Consider the following 20,127-nt stretch of genomic DNA (forward strand, 5'->3'; position numbering starts at 1 on the left):
ATTCCGCAGAGCAACATTCGGGCAACGTGTGATGGTTTCATTGGCCGTTTGAAGGCCATAATTCGTGCCAAAGGTGACCAATTCTAACAAATCTAAACTTATTCTAAAATTTGATGCTATTTCCGACATTTTTTGATTTCATTCAATAAAATTTTAAAAAAAATGTAAAGATTATGGCGTTTGACTTTGTTGCAGTTTTTTTATCTCACCCTGATATCGATTATCTTTTTTAAGGACAGTTTCTACATAATAAGAGTTCGTAATACCAAAATTTGAGCTCTGTTAAGAAAGTTCATAGCGCACATCTTCCATTTTGCGACGAAGTTCCTTTTTTGCTCAATGGGTACGTAAATAAGCAGAATTGTCGATTATTGGTACGATTTAGCGCCTTTAGATTATTCAATCCCAATCCCAAACAAACTGATCATAATGACGATCATTATCACCATTACCATTATCAACATGGCTTCTTTTAACTTTTACTTTCTTTTGATTCCATACTGTGTGCTGATAGCTAACTCTTAATGATTATGATTATGTAATACTGAATCCAGACTTGGTCATACCAAAACATTTCAACCACGCTAAAGGAATGAAGAGAAATACACACAAACATACATACATACCAAAAAACAAACTCATTTTGAATGCTAATTTATTGGATACATCTTATTATGTAAATTATGTATTAATAAAGAGCCACGCATCGGGGTTTGGGAGAAATTGAAATTATTTTACGATGATGATGGCATCGTTTAACATTTAACATAGCAAGGTGAAGGTGTGTGTGTATGTCTGTGTATTTTAACCATTATGCCATACAGCAATTTCTAGGAATTTTTCATTGTGAAATGTCTTTAACAAAACAATGCTAAGAATGTGATGTTAAAACAAAATTGGGTCAATGTCGTCCATGTTGTTTTAACACAAATTCGATGTGAAGCGGGTATAAAAAATTAGCTTGTCCATTAGAATTATCAACCCACATAAATAAAAATGTAAATAGTATTAAAGTGTGGTAAATCATTTCAGCAATTTTTCATTGAAATGCCAATAAAAAACTTCGATCAAGTTTACATTATTACCAATTTTTGAATTTTGCAATGAAATGTCAATTTTGTAGTTAATGTTTCTCTAGACATTTGAAATGTTGTAAAATAAAAGTGTTCACCTTAAAATGTCACTTCTTGACGCATTTCTTAAAAATTTCAATGTCAAATGTTCGAAGATAACATTTTAGGTTAATTAAAGTAGCTTTCCGCTGATATTAGGTGTGTCTTGTTACCCTCAAATTTGTAACAATTGTTACAAACTGTTAAGTCGTTAAGAAAGTCGTCTGTTAACACAAAAGTTCTGCAAAAGAGAGCAGTTCGAGAGAGAAATATTGACAGTTATTTTGCTAAGAGTTTGCAAATTATTGTTGGACAAATTTCTTCTTGCAATTACTTGCAACTCTTCTTCTTCTTCCGGTGATGTATATTTGGGCAAGCAATTTGTAAACTTTTTTATATCGGAAATTGCAAGCCTATTGATGTACCCTACACCACATAGTGATAAGGGTATTATATCTTTGAGCATTTCTTTGTGACATGGAGAAGGAAACTAGTTAGAGCCATAGTTACTTTTGAGGATCTTCATAGAATCTCTTTTTGAGTCGATTTATGCATGTCAGTCCGTTTGTCCGTCTGTATTCTTGTGAACAAAATGCAAGTCACATTTATTATCCGATTGAGATGAAATTTTCCAGACAATATTTGTTTTATGTGTTTGTTTTCTCTTTCGAGACGAGCTTAATGATCTGAAATATGCAGTGAAAAGGAAAGCCAGATAGACACTATCACACACTCACCACTATGCGACGCGTTTCGCCAAGGACGAACCCTATTGAAATTGGTGAGAATCGGTTCAAATTTGAATATAGTAGCTCCCATATATATCTTCAAACGATTACAAGACCAATATCAGTACACATGACCTGCATTTTAGCACATCCGACCGAATTCTGTCTAGGAGCAAGTACATCAAATTTAGCGAAAATCGGTTCAGATATAACTAAAGCTCTCATATATATGTTTCATCCGATTTGGTGTTTAAGTCCCTCACATTCGTAATATGCACTTTACAAGAATACTTAGATTCCTAGTACAATATATCTTATAGAGCTCGGAAATGCCTTTGTTAAATTTTATCGAGATCGGCTCAGAATTGGATAACTAAAGCTCTCATATATATGTTTCATCCGATTTGGTGTTTAAGTCCCTCACATTCGTAATATGCACTTTACAAGAATACTTAGATTCCTAGTACAATATATCTTATAGAGCTCGGAAATGCCTTTGTTAAATTTTATCGAGATCGGCTCAGAATTGGATATAGCTCCCATATATATCTTCGTCAGATTTCACGTTTTTTATGAACCAAGTGGCCAATATCAGTCAAACTGACCTGAATTTTGGCACATCCGATAGAATTCAGTCCAAATGCAAATAAATAAAATTTGTAGAAAATAATAATAAAACAAGTAAAAAAAAGTTCGGCCGGGCCAAACTTTTAATACCCTCCACCTTAGGGTAAAGGAAACATTAGAGCCCATTATGACACACATATACCAATTTTTAGACATATTCATGGGGAAATGTGCCAAAAATCATCAAAATACCGAATATCGGGAAATACGGCTTTATGGGGCTATATCGGGAGGTACCGTTATATGGGGGCCAAATCGTGGACCTATACATGCAATGATTCGCCAAAGGACCTAGAACCCATAATGACCAACAAATACCAATTTTTAGACCAATCCGTGAAAAAATGTGGCAAAAATAATCAAAATACGGAATATCGGGAGGTACCTTTATATGGGGGCAATACCAAAGCGTGGACCTATACGTGCAATGTCTAACTCACTCACTAACTGGGGCCCGTTATGACATACAAATACCAATTTTCAGACAAATCCGTGAAAAAAATGTGGCATAAATCATCAAAATACCGAATATCGGCAGGTACCGTTATATGGGGACTATACCAAAACGTGGACCGATATATCTCATTTTCAATACCAATATAGTCGTCCCCGCCCAAAGTTCGTCTTTTCCTTACTGGTTTTGTTGAAAATTTCCAAATTCGTTCCATCTGTTGGAGGGTATACAAATTTCGTCCCGGCCGAACTTACAGTTTCTTTTTTTTTTCCTCGGTAACTTCTTACTGAGTAAATATTACTGGGAAAGTAAACGAGTAAACGGTATCATCAGAACGGGTCCATGGCTTGTCTATTTTATCCTTTCATGAGACAAGCTGAATTTATCTACATTGTCAAATGGCATGCAATTGTAAATTAATGGTATGTGAATTTTGACAACATAAGAGGTTTTCAATCACAATTGTAGTTTTTCGTTGTGCTTACACGACCCGGTTATGTATTTTGTATAAACGTTTATAGTTTAGTAAACCCTGAGGATTTGAATGGAGGGTAAACGCGACAAAAGGCTCTAATGTAAACATGCTATTAGATCATAAAATAGACGCATCGACACAGCTGCTAGGACAGTGAACAGTCAAACCAAATTTGGAATTGAAAATGTTGAATGAAAAATTATTTAAATTTGTAAAAATTGTTGAAAAACGAGTATTATAATATCCTCGGAATGACGACGTATAAGAAAACATATAAAAATCTACTTATATTTGAAAAGAAATTTAAAAAATGTTGACAGATCAATGCTCCCAAGCGTTGATGCATCTACCTGTATTTTTCTACCATGCAATTCTGTAAAGCTCTTCGAAAGTGTTTAGTTAGTTTTTATTACAGCGATAAAAATGGAACTTAATCAACTGCAAAAAAAATTAAAAATTACTGAATTAGTTTTTGTTTGTACATTGATGAAAATATATTCGCTCAGAAGTCAATTTTTTAAACCAATCTTGGGTATGGTATTCTTAATTAAATACAAGCAAGTAAAGGCTATAGTCGTGCGGGGCCGACCATATGATACCCTACAACACTACAATATGTTAGAAACCCCTTTAGTCCAAGTCCATTTTGGAAGATTTCGCATTTGAAATTATGTCACGGAGCACTGCACAGATATTACCCTTAGCATTGGTCCATTTCAACCCCTAAATATATTGCGGACATCGTTCAAAACAATAGGACTAGCCCTTCTTAGCCCAACCCTACACTTGTGAAAAATTTCGTGAGGATCGAACGATAATTGCAATCTGTATATAATAACCCCAACCTGTGTTGTAAGGTGAACAAATATTACAAAATATACACTTCAATACTAAGTCAAATTGAAAAAATCGCATGCGATAAAAATTTTGAAAAAAATATGTCACAAAATACTAAAAGTCTATTTTAACATCATTAATCACATCTTTTTATGCGATATTAGATATTTTTTTTATATGCCAAAAGGACATTCTGAATTGACAAAATTTGTCAAAATCGGTCCATATATAAGCATTTTAGCTAATATCCCCTTCCTTCCTACATATATATATATATATATATATATATATATATATATATATATATATATATATATATATATATATATATATATATATATATATATATATATATATATATATATATATATATATATATATATATATATATAATATATATATATATATATATATATATATATATATATATATATATATATATATATATATGTATATTTCGCTATATATATCCGATATTTTTACTACCGGCATCTACGTAACGGTCAGAACTCTATCCCCACCTACATTTTCAATTTCGTGATGATCGGACCATAATTGCGACCTGTAGCGTGATTACAAATTAACATGGACAGACGGACAGGCGGACGGACGGACATACATAGCTAGATCGTTTCAGCTCGGCGAGATAGGGAGATCCATATATACTTTCCTATGTGGTATTTCGCGGTGTTACATAATTTTTGGCCTAATCAAACCTATAATACCCCCAACACATAGTGTTGTAGGATATAAAAACCAATAGAGAAACGAAATTTAAACAAAACTATAAGGTTTTCATTGATGATTTTGCAATTATTTTTGTAATTGTCGGAGCGCTTTCATAACAAAGACAAATTTTGGTATTTTGACAGTTAATCCATGAACTCTATTGTCCTGTCATTTAGAATCACAGGGTTAGAGCATATACAGGGTGAAATAACGATACTGCATCAAAGTAAAACGCCATAATTTTTACATTATATTTTATTGAATGAAGGCAAAAAATGTCGGAAATAGCATCAAATTTCAGAATAAGTTTAGATTTGTTCGAATTGATCAACTTTGACACGAATTATGGCCTTCAAATGGCCCATGAAACCTTCACACGCTGCCAGAATGTTGTTCTGCGGTATTTTGGCTGTCGGACGAGTGGATTAGAAATGCCAACGGTCTAAAGTTGGTTTTAGTTTTTTCATCTCACCCTGTATGTTCTCATACCACATTAGTCTACCTTGTATAAGTTTCTTGGAAGTCTAAAGAGTCATCCATTCCCAATCCCTTACAGTATAGTATACATAATCGAAATTATACGACTTAAATGTGGCTAGACGTTTAGGTATTCAAAAAAGTTCTCTCAGTGTACATATTTATTACAAAAATCTTTTAATCCCATTGACTAACTTCAACATCAATGGGTGACTGAATGACTAGCTAACTAACTGTGTATGTGCGTGTGTGTGTATATATAACCAAATAAAATGAATGTCTTGAAGATTAAATAAAAAAGATCGTTAAGAGCAGGTCATGTGTTATGCGTTTGAGTAGGTTTCGTTAGTCGTTGGATGGACGGATGAATGGATTTTCAATAAAAAACACAAAGCAAAGTCAGAAAAAAAAACTATTTTTGGCGATTTTCTGGTAATTGTTTGTCCTAACTGTAAATTATAGAGAAAGTTTGCTATGATTTTTTTACGCTCAAAATAATTCGCCATTATTAACAAAAATTTATCTAATGCTTAAAACGTATGCATACGCGGAGTTTTACAGAGACCTACCGACACTTTCCATTTTGTTTCCCCGCAATATGTGTGGAAATTAAAATAAAAACACATATAGACGGTGTATGTATGTAGACGGTTCACATAGGCCATGGCAAAAGTGCACCATTGCCTTAGAAAAACATCAACAAGTTAAAGTAATTTAACGAGTGTAGGATGGGAAATGAGTTGAGTGCTTGCGGAAATTTTGAAATAGAATTACGAAATGTAGTTTAATTAGAGTATTATATGGTCGTGTTTCGAAACAATTTCGAACAATATTACAATCATTAACTCCCATGCTTAATTCATCCGAATTCATCACCCAACTTCAATTTGGAAATACAAAATTTATATCCTCCACCATTCCATGGAAATACTTATGTTAGGCCCTACAAAGTATATATTTTCTTGACCAGCGTAAAATTCGTAAGAGTCGATATAGCGATGTCCGTCTGTATGTGTGTCGGTCTGTCTGTCCGTCTCTTATAATCGAGCTTTCTTTCGCACGAATGGAGATAGATGGCTAACATTTTGCACACGTATCGGTGAGATAGAAAAAACTGCCAAAGTCAAACGCCATAACTTTTACATTTTTTTTTAAATGTTATTAAATGAAAGCAAAAAATGTCGAATTTTAGAATAAGTTTAGATCTGTTCGAATTGGTCACATTTGGCACGAATTATGACCTTCAAACGACCAATGAAACCGTCACACGCTGTGACTCTGCGGTATTTTGGCCCATTCCCGGCGAAGCACTTGCTTGAGGAGATCGACACTTTCGTATTTATTAGTGCCAACCTTGCAAGCGAAGCAACTCTTTAGCTCTTTTGAGTCTATTTTCTTTCTGTTGCGATGTAAGTTCTTGCACTTTTTGGAATTTCAATGGCTTTGCCCCGAGCTCATTTTTCAATATTTGCCGAATGGAATATATCGATATTTTAAGCTCACGAGCCATTTTTCGGCCACTGCGACGCGAGTTTCGATCAAGTCGCTTCTTTACTTCCGTCCACTTCCTTGACGTCGGGCTACGCTACCAGTAATGGTAACGAGCGGTGGTACGAGGCACAAAAGATTATTCACATTTAAATGCTGGAGTGCTCTAACGATAGCCACTTTTGGTTATCCAGCCAAATATAAAGAAATCACACTATCACGCTTGAATTCCATCACGAATAACTTTTTCTGGAAAATGTTCACCAAAATGCTTTTGTACGCTTGTAAACAATATAATGAGCTGTCACTGTCAGACGAGTGGTTTCGATATGACAGCAGTCTGAAGTTGGTTGCAGTTTTTTCATCCCACCCTGTATATTTTGACTGTAGGCAGGTTAAGTTCATAAATATACCATGTCGGTGCACGTTTTCGTCTAGTCCCCATATAACGATACCTCCTGATATTCGGTATTTTGATGATTTTAACAACGGAATTTTTTCAAATTTCGTACTTGAAGTTCGTAATGAGTACTACAAACTATTACAGAAAATTGTCGATGCAGGTCCACGACTTCTTATAGCCTACATAAAACGGTACCTCTCTTTTTTCGGTATTTCGATGATTTTAGCGGAATTGTTTCAAATTTCGTACTTGAAGGTCTTAATGGGTACTACAGCCTATGACGTACGTACGAAAACGTAAACCAACAATTTGAAAGTATAAGAGCAACTCAATCACAAATATAATTTTGAAAGAAAGCCTTAAGACGTCCTTGGAACAAACAATGTTTTCTTTTTCTAATTTGTAGAAAGTAACATCCTTCAATCACATTTTTATCATATTTTCAATATGTATTAACTTATTTTTAAGAAAATTTGCCAAAACTACTATGCACCGTGATACAAAAGTACATATAGCCGAATCAACACAACTGAAAGTACAATGAACTGTCAAATTATTTTAAAATTCAAAGTTATGAATGAACAAATTATTTAAATTAGTTGAGATTGTTGAAATCTATTCATTCATTGTTGAAATATTTCAAAAAAACTTAATTTTTGCAGAAACTTTTTTAATATTTTTGACACATCAATGTTTACAAGTGCTGATGTATTCTTCTACCATATTTTGCATGAATACATACTTGCATTTAATTTCGAATATTTTCAAAACTACTCTCCTGGATTTGTTTATTTTCTTTGAGCCTGTAAATTATTTCGCATTGTTATTTAGTCGTCCATTGAACTTTGCATGGACTATTTTCATGCTCTAAACAAAAATACAATTCTGTATTTCATCGAAATTTTAAAAGCTTGAAATACTAACATGAACAAAACTTCCATTAACATTTCAAACACCATTTCGCAAAGATCCAGTGCAGTATTTCCGATATGGAAATGTACATCAATGTATTAAATAAACATTTTATAGAATAGACAATTAATGATTGTCAATATGTAAACTGAATTCCATTTTATTGGATAGACGATTAGTGATCAGCAATATCTAGTCAATATAGATTTGACTAGAAAAGTTAAATAGCTAAGTCCAGATCAATTTACCAGACATTTTGTTGCTTTTTTATTCATGGGTAATTATTTACGATACGTCGCTAACTATGTAGGTCTATAATACATAATATCTGTAAAAAGGAGCCTTATCCCATTTAGATTCCAATATTAGTTGACCGATACCAACTGCTTTCAATGTAAATTTCCAATTTCCAGCTGTATCTGAAATATCTTTCATGTTCAGACGAAAATTGAACAGGCAATTCTTGGCATTAAATGTTCAATCACTAATGAGCTATTAATGTAGAAAAAATAACAAGTAAAAAAGCAGTAAGTTCGGCCGGGTCGAACTTTGAATACCCTCAACCATTTTGAAGGATCTTAAATAATTTGAAAAAAAAAAATCAGTCGAAAAATACCACTGCATAAGTAATAGACTGTAGTATCGATTCCGAACTCCAATTACATAATTTGAAACAATTCCGGTGGATAACGTTGCTAAAATCATCAAACACGCGGATAAACCCGTTGTATCGTTGACCACCATAGACAATTATGTTGCAGGGAGTAAAATACCAGCAAGGAACTCCTTGTGAAATTTCAGACAATTCCATTGAAATATGTGGCTAAAATAATCAAAATACCGAATTTCGGGGGGTACCGTTATATGTGGGCTATACGATATGGTGGTCCTATATAGACAATTCTCTTTCAGGGAGTAAAGTGCTCTCAAAGAACTCCTTGTGTAGAATTTCAGACAACTCTGTTAAAAATTGCGGCTAAAATCATAAAAATACCGAATTTCGGGGATACCGTTATATGGGGGTAAAATACCCACAAGGAACTCCTTGTGTGGAATTTTAGACAATTGCGTTGAAAAATGTGGGTAAAATCACCAAAATACCGAATATCGGGGGGCACCGTTATATAGGGGCTATACGATATCATGGACCTATATAGACAATTCTCATTCAGGGGGTAATGTGCTCACAAGGAACTCCTTGTGTAGAATTTCAGACAATTCCGGCTAAAATCATCAAAATACCAAATATCGGGGTACCGTTATATGGGTAACTAGACCTGTCTGCACACAAAAGACTGGTCTATGCAAAATTCTAGCTTCCTATCTTATTTCGTTTTGACTCTAACGTGATTACAAAAGACGGACGGACAGGGCTACATCTCCTTAGAATTTTACGCTGATCAAAAACATATATACTTTGTTGGGTCTAAAATTATTATTTCGATGAGTTACAAACGATATGACTAACTTAATATACCCTCCATATTATGTATGGTGGAGGGTATAAAAACGCTGGCGTTGTTAAATTTTGGATCAATTTTTGGGTGTGTGAGAGTTATACACCCTCCAATATACCAGTTGGTCTGGAGAGACTTACAAAAGCCGTAGATTAATATGTAGTATATTTATATCGATGTGAAACGAATACGAGTATTGTTATGTTCTTAGAAGGTAATAGTAGAACAATCGTAATTAATGACATTTAATGTAATGTTCCTTTGTACGTTAAATCTAAAAAAAATCATTTCAAAGCATACTTAATTTATTTTACAAAATCCTTTAATTGTTTTTTATGTTTGTTTAAGCCAAGTACTACCCATCCTCCAAAATTCTGATTAATTGTTTTAAAAGAAACTGCATTCGTCAATTACGTTTGTCCATAAAATGTTAACACATATTTTCAAATTTTTTTTGTTTTGCTTCAGAGCAATGAAGAGGACCGCCCACACAATTATTCATTTTCAATAAAAATTACACACACACACACACTTTTATGAGAAACAGCTAAAACTAAAACTACTTTCGCTATCATCCACGTGAATACGTCTTTGGTTAGGTGGTTCATTGTGATACTAGGCGGGCACTCCTTTTTATGATGACTAAACGTTGAGTTAATGCTGGTGGTGCTTTACACTCGTGATCGTGAATTTTAAAACAATAATAAAAAGATTAAAATGTCATCTACAATGCCTGGCAATTACCAAAAATTGCAATACTTCTGTTCCAGTTAAAATAACTTGAAAATATAATGGCTTCTGTGATTTTTGTGTGTTGTAATGCATTAAGAACAGTAGGCACATAAAACACAACAACAAATTGCCCCTATTACACAATATTACACCAAGTAGTTCGGCAACACATGTACGAAACGAAACTGGTGGCACCAAATTGCTTCGCTGTTGCATTATAATTTATCTACCTGCAAATTGTCTCTGCAATAAAGGTGGAAAAAGCGATAATAATATGCAAAGCATACCGTGGTTGGTAGTGGCGATTAAGGAATATCCTACACCTGCACTAGATATTGGATTGTCCAGGCTAAACAAAATGTTATACCTTGTGAAATCCCACCCACAACAATAATAAAAAATAGTAAAGAAAGCCTTAAAGTCGGGCGGGCCGACTTTATAATACTCTGCACCACTTTCGTGCTTAGTAGAGCTTCAAAAATAAAAAATAAATAAATAATCATACCGACTATAATTATGATTATAATTTAAATTCCAAAGGAACTAATATAAGAGAGGGGTATTCATCTCTTAATCGATTTCCACTGAATTTGCGAAGTATTTGTACCTTTTCAATCTGGGCTAATATTACACGTTTGGTTCACAATTAACTTGAAATAGGATAAAGATATCCATGGGAGCTATATCCAAATCTGAACAGATGTCGATAAAACTTGGCAAAGGTATTTTTGAGCTGTGTCTGATATATTTTCCCGAATATCGATGTTACGGAGTGCATATTACGGCTGTGGAGAAAAAATATAAAAAATCAGATGAACAATATGAGAGCTAAAGCTATATCTGAACCGATTTCCACAAAATTTGACATACTTATTTCTAGGCTCAATTTGGTCGTAAGTGCCAAATTCCATCCCAAATCTGAACCGATCTCGATAATATTTAGCAAAGGTATTTCTGAGCTGTATCTAATGTATTTCCCCAAATATCGTTTTTACAGGGTGCATATTACGGTTAAGGAGGACAAAAATAACAGATCGGATGATCAATATATTTGGGAGCTATAGCTAAATGTAAACCGATTTTGATAAAATTTGGCATACTTATTTCTAGGCTCAATTTGGCAAAATTTCATACTATTTGGGCTAATGTTACAGATTTGGTGCACAATAAAAGGCAAATCGGACAAAAAAAGTTATTTGGGATGGAATTCAAGCGTGATAGTTTGATTTCTTTATGTTGGGCTGGAAAACCACAAGTGGCTATCGTTAGAGCACTCCAGCATTTAAATGTGAATAAATCTTATAAAGAGTTACTTCGCTTGGCCAAAAGTGGTGCACTGCCGAATTTGGTTTTTCCGATGAGAAAACATTCGTTGTCCAGCAGTTTGTAAACAAACAAAATTATCGTGTTTAGTTGCCAAAGAGGTCAGCTAAAAACCTTCAGAACTCAAGCGCCGGCCATGGTGATGGTGTGGGTCGCCATAACACCCAATGGTCGATCTCCGCTCGTATTAATCGACCGTGGCATCAGAATAAATGCCGAATTGTGGAGGGTGTATTAAAGCCTTGGGCACGCAAACATTTTGGCCGCAGACCTTGGACATTCCAACAGGACTCAGCACCATGGCACTCAGCACGCGCCACCCAAGAATGGTTATAAAATGAGGTTCCTTGCTTCATTTCCAGCGCACAATGGCCACCAAAATCTCCGGATACCAATCCGTTGGACTATTTTGTCTGCAGCATTTAGGAAAGCAAGGTTGGCACTAAAAAGTACCAAAGTGTCGATCACCTGAAGCAAGCGCTTCGCCGAGAATGGGCCAAAATACCGCAGAGCAACATTCGGGCAGTGTGTGACGGTTTCTTTAGCCGTTTGAAGGCCATAATTCGTGCCAAAGGTGACCAATTCGAACAAATCTAAACTTATTCTAAATTTGACGTTATTTCCGACATAATTTACTTTCATTCAATAAGATTAAATAAAATTTAAAAATTATGGCGTTTGACTTTGTTGCAATTTTTTATCTCACCCTTAATGTCAGCTATATCTAAATTTTGATCGATTATCTCCAATTTCAATAGGGTTCGTCCCTGGGTCAAACATATAACTTGTGCAAAATTTCATCTGGATCAATACTTTGTTTACAAAAATACATGGACAGACGGACACGCATAAATCGACACAGAATGTGATTTTATGCAGATCATGTCTGTTACAAACAAATGCACAAAGACATAATACGCTGACCTTCTTGTGGTGAAGGGTATAAATAGTGAAATCATGAGTAAGAAATGTACGAATGCAATCTTAAAAACTTATATGAAATATATTACCAATCCTTCGAAAACCCATTAACATTGCGGGAAAGAAAATGTCAACGACCAATTTAAAATTTTCTATTAACAGTGAAATTGTTTCTGATCAATCGAAATTAAGAACTGAGACTAATTTTAACCGAACAACTTACAGACTTTTTGCATGGAAAATGTGTAGAATAACCAAATTTATTATTACTTGGAAATAGAGCTAATAACCCATTAAGTATGCAAAAATCTGCACACCTTATTTTAAATGCTTTCTAATTACGTGCCCCAGAAAAAATAAACATTAATGCGACGCCAAAATATAGCCATTCCTTCCATATCCAAAAAAAGTAACTACTGAACGTGGCCCTATATAGACAACTTTCTGTCACGGGAAATAGAATCAATTATGAGTTTCAAATACAGAATTTTTACCTAATCCGCTAGACACTGAGGCACTGAGGCGTTTGGACTCTAACGTGATTACAACAAACGGAATGATATAACTATGTCGACTTAAAACTTTACGCTGATCAAAAATACATGTACTTTAAAAATTTAAATGTGCCTAAAACAAGTATTTAAAATTCCTGTTGAAGTAACTTGGGAATGTTCAGAAACCACCCTATTCGTCTCCTATATATAGCAATATAATAGCAATATATATAGCAATAAATGTATTATCACTCTTAATCTAAATTTTAAAATAGTTTATCTTCCTGAATATCGTAATGAATGGTTAACCTGTTATCTTGAATGTGGGTATGTCAGTGTAAAAAATTACATTTTTCCTACTAAAAACCATTTGTTTGTTATCATTATTATAACTGAACCCGATGCTGATTAAGAACAAATATATGTTATGTCGAGGAGTTACTTACGCAATAAAAAACTAAAGGTAGTCCCAAAGTTGCACGCAATAAATTACTTAATTTTATTTAATCAAAATAAGCTGTAAGTACACTATGTTAACGGTGCTACAAAATCATTCAACTACATATGATGTGTAGTGCAGTGTAGGTGCAGGGTGTATAGGCATAAATCCACTAAACACCATTACTTTTTTACAATTCTACAAACAACAACACCACTTACATGAATGCTATAAAGAATACTTAGGTGTATGCAGCACCAAACCATGGTGCATACTCCATTTAAGTGCTTTTATTTTTTATTGTTATTGTTGGGTTGAATCACCTTTAAGTGAAAGTGAATTTTGCACAGAAATGTATAGCTATACCGAAAAAAAACGAAACGAAACATTGGTAACGTGGCTGTTTGGCCAATTGTTTGACGAAATACTTGTTTGGTTCAGTCACCGACTCAAAGAAGCCATGATTCGAACATAGCAGAGTACAATGCGACAAATGCCGTTTAAATGACATTGCTTTGTCTGTTGTTTAAACACACATTTATCTCTTTTTTCTTTTTTTACCTGTGAGCCGTGGACGCTAGAAAGACAAATCTAATAATAACTACTTACCCACGTACTGCTATGGATTATTTAATGACTTAGGGTTACGTGAGTTCTGATGAGATTTAAATGTTCTATAGAAATGTGTGTTGTGTGTAATGGCAGGAAGAATGATTGATTATTAATTTGCTCGGTATTAGGTTTTATGAGGAGTTTGAAAATTTTCTGTCCTCTTAGTTTTTTGTAACTCGGGTACAGTTTACTTTACTATAAAACCCGACAAGATTCTTTTTTGATCACACACAAGTCGACAAAAAAGTTTTTGTAATAAATATTTTTATGATAGCCAAAAAAATTGAAAGACATTCCCTTTTATCAACATAATGGGTTAGTAATCAAATTTTTGAACCATTTTTTTGCAGAAAATTTACTGAAAGTACCATAAAAAGGTTTTTCAGTGGAATTTGAAACAATAATATATTTGTAGGTCATAACTAGATTTTTTTTGGCTAAATAAATCTAGTTAATACAGGGTGAGATAAAATAAACTGCAACAAAGTCAAACGCCATAATTTTTACATTTTTTTAAATTTTATTGAATGAAAGCAAAAAATGTCGGAAATAGCATCAAATTTTAGAATAAGTTTATATTTGTTTGAATTGGTCACCTTTCGCACGAATTATGGCCTTCAAACTGCCAATAAAACCGCCACACGATGCCCGAATGTTGCTCTGCGGTATTTTGGCCCACTCCCAGCGAAGCGCTAGCTGAGGTGATCGACACTTTGGTATTTTTAGTGCCAACCTTGCTTTCCAAAATACTCCAGACACAATAGTGGTGGCCATTGTGCGCTGGAAATGAAGCGAGGAACCCCATTCTTGGGAGGCGCGTGCTGAGTGCGATGGTCCTGTTAGAATGTCCAAGGTCTGCGGCCAAAATGTTTGCGTGTTCAAGACTGTAATACACACTCCAGAATATTTTCGCGATGATATTCGGCTTTTACTCTCATGCCACGGTCGATTAATACGAGCGAAGAATGACCATCAGCTGTTATGGCGGCCCACACCATCACCATGGCCGACGTCTTGAGTCTATTTTTTTCTGTTGCGGTGTAAGTTCTTGCACTTTTTGGAAGTTCAATGGCTTTACCCCTGCTCATGACACGAGGAATGACAGCAGTCTGAAGTTGGTTGCAGTTTATTCATCTCACCTTGTATACATAGATTAATTTGCTATGGAAATTAAAAAATCATTTAACAAAATAAAACTGAAAGGTATACTATTAGTAAATTGTGTCTCAAATATTATTATAATTTACTCTTTTACCAGTATTCCTCAATAGCTACAATTCAAACAATAAAGGCAGTGCATTCCTACGATAGATAATCTGATTATTGACGTGTAACAAGCCGACACAACAGTAAGACGACAACAAACTCAAGTCAAATCGCCCTGGTTTGTTTCACCACATGTCTAATTCTTTGTTTATTAATTTATTTACTTTTTTTGTATAAAAATGAATTTTCTATAACTCCCCAAACAATAAACTCGAACATAGATAAACACATTCACTTTCAATTTCATTCACATATATTTTAGATCATTAACTTAAGAATTACACACATGGTAAAAAAGTTTTTATTAATACAATAAATTTGATTAATCAAATCAATAACATAAACCTTAACTAATCAACGATGGGGGTATGATTACATTAATTATTTGGAGGGAAGATATTTGATATAGAATCCCAGCTGATATTTAAATACAAATAAACATTTCAATATTATTTAAAAATATATCTTTTGATGATAACATATCACATATAGCAATATAAACCTATGTGTTATATACATATGTATATATTATAGGTATATTCAATTGAGTATACAATTTATATACGAAAAATGTATAAAAAATTGCAAAAGCAAAACAAAATAGTATGATAATCCTTAAATGCCAACACATTTTTGAGCAAAATTATGAGTATAAATTATCGTAGGATATGAGTGTGGAAAGGAATAACTAAATACAATTTAACAGCTGAGCCTAAACACAATAATAAAACCATATTAAAAGATCCTAGGAACTATGACGGAATGCTAATCGGTATCTTCATCAAATTTACTAAAGAGTTTCTTGCCTCTCACAGAAGACACATCTAATGGTTTACGCATGCTAGGTATTTCATCCGAATCACAATCGTCTAAATAGGAAAAGGTTGATTTATCCAATGATATAGCTTCGGAGTTATCACTGTAACAGAGAAAATATTAAATAATTTTTATTAAATATCACTAAAATAAAACTTACTTGAAGCATGTTTTTGTTAAATCTCTACGCGAACGAAAACCACTATGATTATGTATAACTGGAGTAGAGTTAACCATTTTATTGTCGGACAAATGATTGTTATAAGGTGTGGAATGTTGTTGTCCAAAATCAATATCTTCATCGAAGTGGAAATCTATTCTTGCCTTTGCTTTTGAGGAATTCATAGTAGGGGTAGACGTTGTTAGATGGGAACGTAGGTGTGGCGGTCTCTTCTTTTCCACCGTATTAGGTGCACTATATGCGTCGGAACATTGATCAGAAGGATATTCGTGAAATCGAAAAATAGTCAATATGCTGATAAAAATTTTAAAGACAGTGGTCTTCAGATTGCACAGTTTTGACCAGGCCAGACGGCGAGATTTTCGCAGAACTTGTTTCTGAAAAGATACAACAAATTATTTGCTTATGTGTATTACAACTAGCATACATTCCATTCTTTTTGATGCGGAATACAAACTTAATTTTTATAGTTTGCATTACAATTTATCTTCAGGTTTAATAACTAGAAATGTCGGCAATTGTAGTTTTAACAGACACCCACAATAGACCTCTTTTTAAATTGCTTTTGAAATCGCATTGTATAATTCCAAAGGAAACAACTAAAATAGGTAAAATATCATGCAAACTAATTAAACTTACTATGTTATTTACCAACTCCCAATGACGTCTTCGCTGCAACATTGTCACGAACCGTTTATTACTTAACAGCTCGTCCACCGTTGGCCTTTTATGGGGATCAGGCGTCATCATATCCTTAATTATATGTTGTAATTCTTCCGATATCTTTTGCAAAAAATCATCCGGATATACACCACTTCTTAGTTGTTGCCATAGAGGACCATTTGCCGGTAGTTCCAAATAGCATGACAGCTCCAACATTGCAATGCCCAAACTAAATATATCGGCAGCCTTTGAAAAATTGCCCTGCATTATTTCTGGCGCCACGTAACGAGAGTCCCCCTCTGTTGCCTGATTTTTGTTGGCACGGTCTACGTCAATAACCAATCCAAAATCTGCTAATTTACAGCTATCATCGTCGCCAATCAAAACATTATCAAGCTTTATGTCCAAATGTAATAAATTGCGGTCATGTAGACTTTTCAGGGCCAACAGCAGGTCCAACAGTATTGACCATATTTTCTCTTCGGGTATGTTGCGTTTGCGTTGCAAATAAGAGTCCAAACTCTCTCGACATAATTCCATTTGCATGAAAAGACGATCTTCCTGTTCCCAAGCACGATAGAACTTAAGGCAGTTTTTGTGCCCCGAAAATTGTTCGTATCTTCGTACTTCCTCCAAGCGTTCTTGTCTATATAAATCACTACGAAACAATTGCTTGGACATTTTAACAGCATACAGAAGTCCATCTTCCTTGGAACGAACTTTGAATACTTCTCCAAAAGATCCTTCGCCTATTTTCGCAACTCTTGTAAAACACTGCTCAAAATACGTCTCATTTAATGAACAATTATACGTAGAGCCTAACAGTGAAGAGTCTGCCACGCCTTCTGGGTCATCACCACGAAACGATATTGCATGAGCTGTGTGGTCACGATTAAAATTTGTATCGTATCGAGGCTTCAGTTTCGGTGGTTTAAGGCGTATATCTTCTCGTCTGTGTGCCTGAACAAAGATTTGAAAATAATATTAATAATATGATTGACATCATCAAACAATGTGTAACACACTACCTGTTTGTAGGAATGCTGAAATGTTTCCTCCCGTATCTCGGGCACCGGCAAACGGGATAAAATTTCATTATCCATTAAATGCATTGTCGAATCTTTCATATTTACTTTACAATTTCAACTTAATATACACTTTACTAATTCTAATTCTGTAGGAAAATGCACATCAGCCACTTAAGCCAGATAAACTTTAAATGAAAACAAAGAGAATGTCAACAAGGATCCAACAGGAAAAAAATGAGATTTTTTCAAACAGCGTTGTTTGTTTGACACAGTGTTGCATTTTTGTATTCTACCCATTTTAATAGATTGGCAACACTGCGACCGACGTCTACGCGCATTAGCGACGAAACACAACGCAGTCTGCAGACATCTGGCGTCAAAAAAACTTAAAAATTAACCACATTTAAGGCAATTGGGGTATATAATAAAATTAATTCAATAAAGAGTCTTAAGAGAGAGAAATGTGTACTGTTCTTTTAATTGGAGTTTACAAACGCTTACCGTACATATTTCTTCTTGCAATCACTGGCAACTCTTTTTTAGGGTATTCTAATGATAGAATTATTAGAAGGTATAGGCAAAACTGCAACAAATGCTGGGCAGTTACAGAACCTGCAAGAATCTACAACCACATAGAAAATTGTTATTGTAAGTAATGCCAGTGTCAGAGTTATGTATCTAAACATTTTAACATAACGAACACATTTCAATATATTTTATTTATTCATTTCAAAAATGTAAATTTTTGGAATTTGGTTAAAAAATTTTAATGCTCTTATATTTCCTTCCTCTAAAAGTATAGCTGTGATCTGCAGGTACGAATCTTGCAACACTTCAAGGAATCGCTAGGACCATGGCTCAATAAGAAAGGTTGCTCAACTTCAAAGGAACTAGAAAAATGCAACTCTGTACTAGAATCTTAATATGTCAAATATACTTTTTAAACATGCAACAACTGGTTCTGTTTATTTTACATTTTTCGTAAAATTATTATATTGGGGAAAACGCAAAAAACTTGAATGGAATATTGGGGTTTCTCCATGGTACAATCAAATGGTAAGGTTGAGCTACCAGCTGATTACAATATCTTTCTAAGTGTGCCCGACTTCTGCCAATTTGTGTGTGAATTTGTGAATTTATTGTTTTGAAAAATAAAAACAGAATATTTTCCAAATAAATGATTGGAAGACGCGTAAATTGCGAGACGCGCATTCAAGCTATTCGCCAGTTTTGCCATGGAATTGAGAGATAGAACTGTTTAGATCATATGTTTGATAGAAAATCCAGACATTGCATTCATTTTTCCGCTCTTTAACTGATTTTAAAAATGAGGAAAAATATTGAATAAATGGAAACAACTTGTTGCATGCAACTTTAACAGGAAGCGGTCAAAGCTTCCGTAACTGCAAATGCAGTGCTAGGACTATAAGGTATATTTCATTTTGCAATTTAATATAACTTTAAAAAAATTTATTACATTGTAAAAGATGTTATTTCTATAAACGATATTTTATGATATCGGAGAAATGACTAAATTAGTAGATATTTGCAGGTTCTGGAACAGATTATAAATTCCCAAATGCATTGTCGCTTTTTCTTTATCGTGAAAATGTTTTGTAAAATATAGCAACGTTGTTATCGTTGTTTATCATGACATTATCCATATAGCACTTACTTGAAATGTTATAATTATATCTTATGAATATCGAAATTGTAACAAAAAACGTCATATCGAATTTAACTAGTATTAAGGTTGTTATGTATCAGTTTGAGGCAGCTTGACAGGATTTGAGTGCGGCTCTGATATTCTTTTCTTTTGTATGACTTACCATGTCAAATTATTTTGTTCTTTTTAATTATATGAACTTGTTAACAAAATATTAAAATTCAGTTGTAACAAAAACGCTCATTACAACTTATTTATGGGCAAAACAACGTAACAAACATAAACAT

The 20,127-nt window shown here is 34.0% G+C and overlaps 1 protein-coding gene across 1 annotated transcript; it reads right to left on the bottom strand.

Annotated features, from left to right (window-relative positions):
* Positions 1–15,721: 15,721 nt before the first annotated feature.
* Positions 15,722–18,444, bottom strand: LOC101899454 (membrane-associated tyrosine- and threonine-specific cdc2-inhibitory kinase). The gene is made up of 4 exons (XM_005176715.4): positions 18,175–18,444; positions 17,123–18,106; positions 16,463–16,860; positions 15,722–16,405 (listed from the first exon to the last, which is right to left on the bottom strand). The coding sequence occupies exons 1-4, from the start codon at positions 18,271–18,273 to the stop codon at positions 16,252–16,254; spliced, it is 1,635 nt and encodes a 544-aa protein (XP_005176772.1). The 5' UTR covers positions 18,274–18,444; the 3' UTR covers positions 15,722–16,251.
* Between the last annotated feature and the right edge of the window lie 1,683 nt (positions 18,445–20,127).

Source organism: Musca domestica, unplaced genomic scaffold (assembly GCF_030504385.1).
Source record: "Musca domestica strain aabys unplaced genomic scaffold, Musca_domestica.polishedcontigs.V.1.1 29, whole genome shotgun sequence".
Classification (NCBI taxonomy): domain Eukaryota; kingdom Metazoa; phylum Arthropoda; class Insecta; order Diptera; family Muscidae; genus Musca; species Musca domestica.

Coding starts and splice junctions, on each gene's coding strand:
- LOC101899454 (XM_005176715.4), bottom strand. CDS start 18,273: ATGAAAGATTCGACAATGCATTTAATGGATAATGAAATTTTATCCCGT. Junction 18,107..18,174: donor TTCAGCATTCCTACAAACAG/GTAGTGTGTTAC, acceptor ATCTTTGTTCAG/GCACACAGACGAGAAGATAT. Junction 16,406..16,462: donor TTAACAAAAACATGCTTCAA/GTAAGTTTTATT, acceptor TCTCTGTTACAG/TGATAACTCCGAAGCTATAT.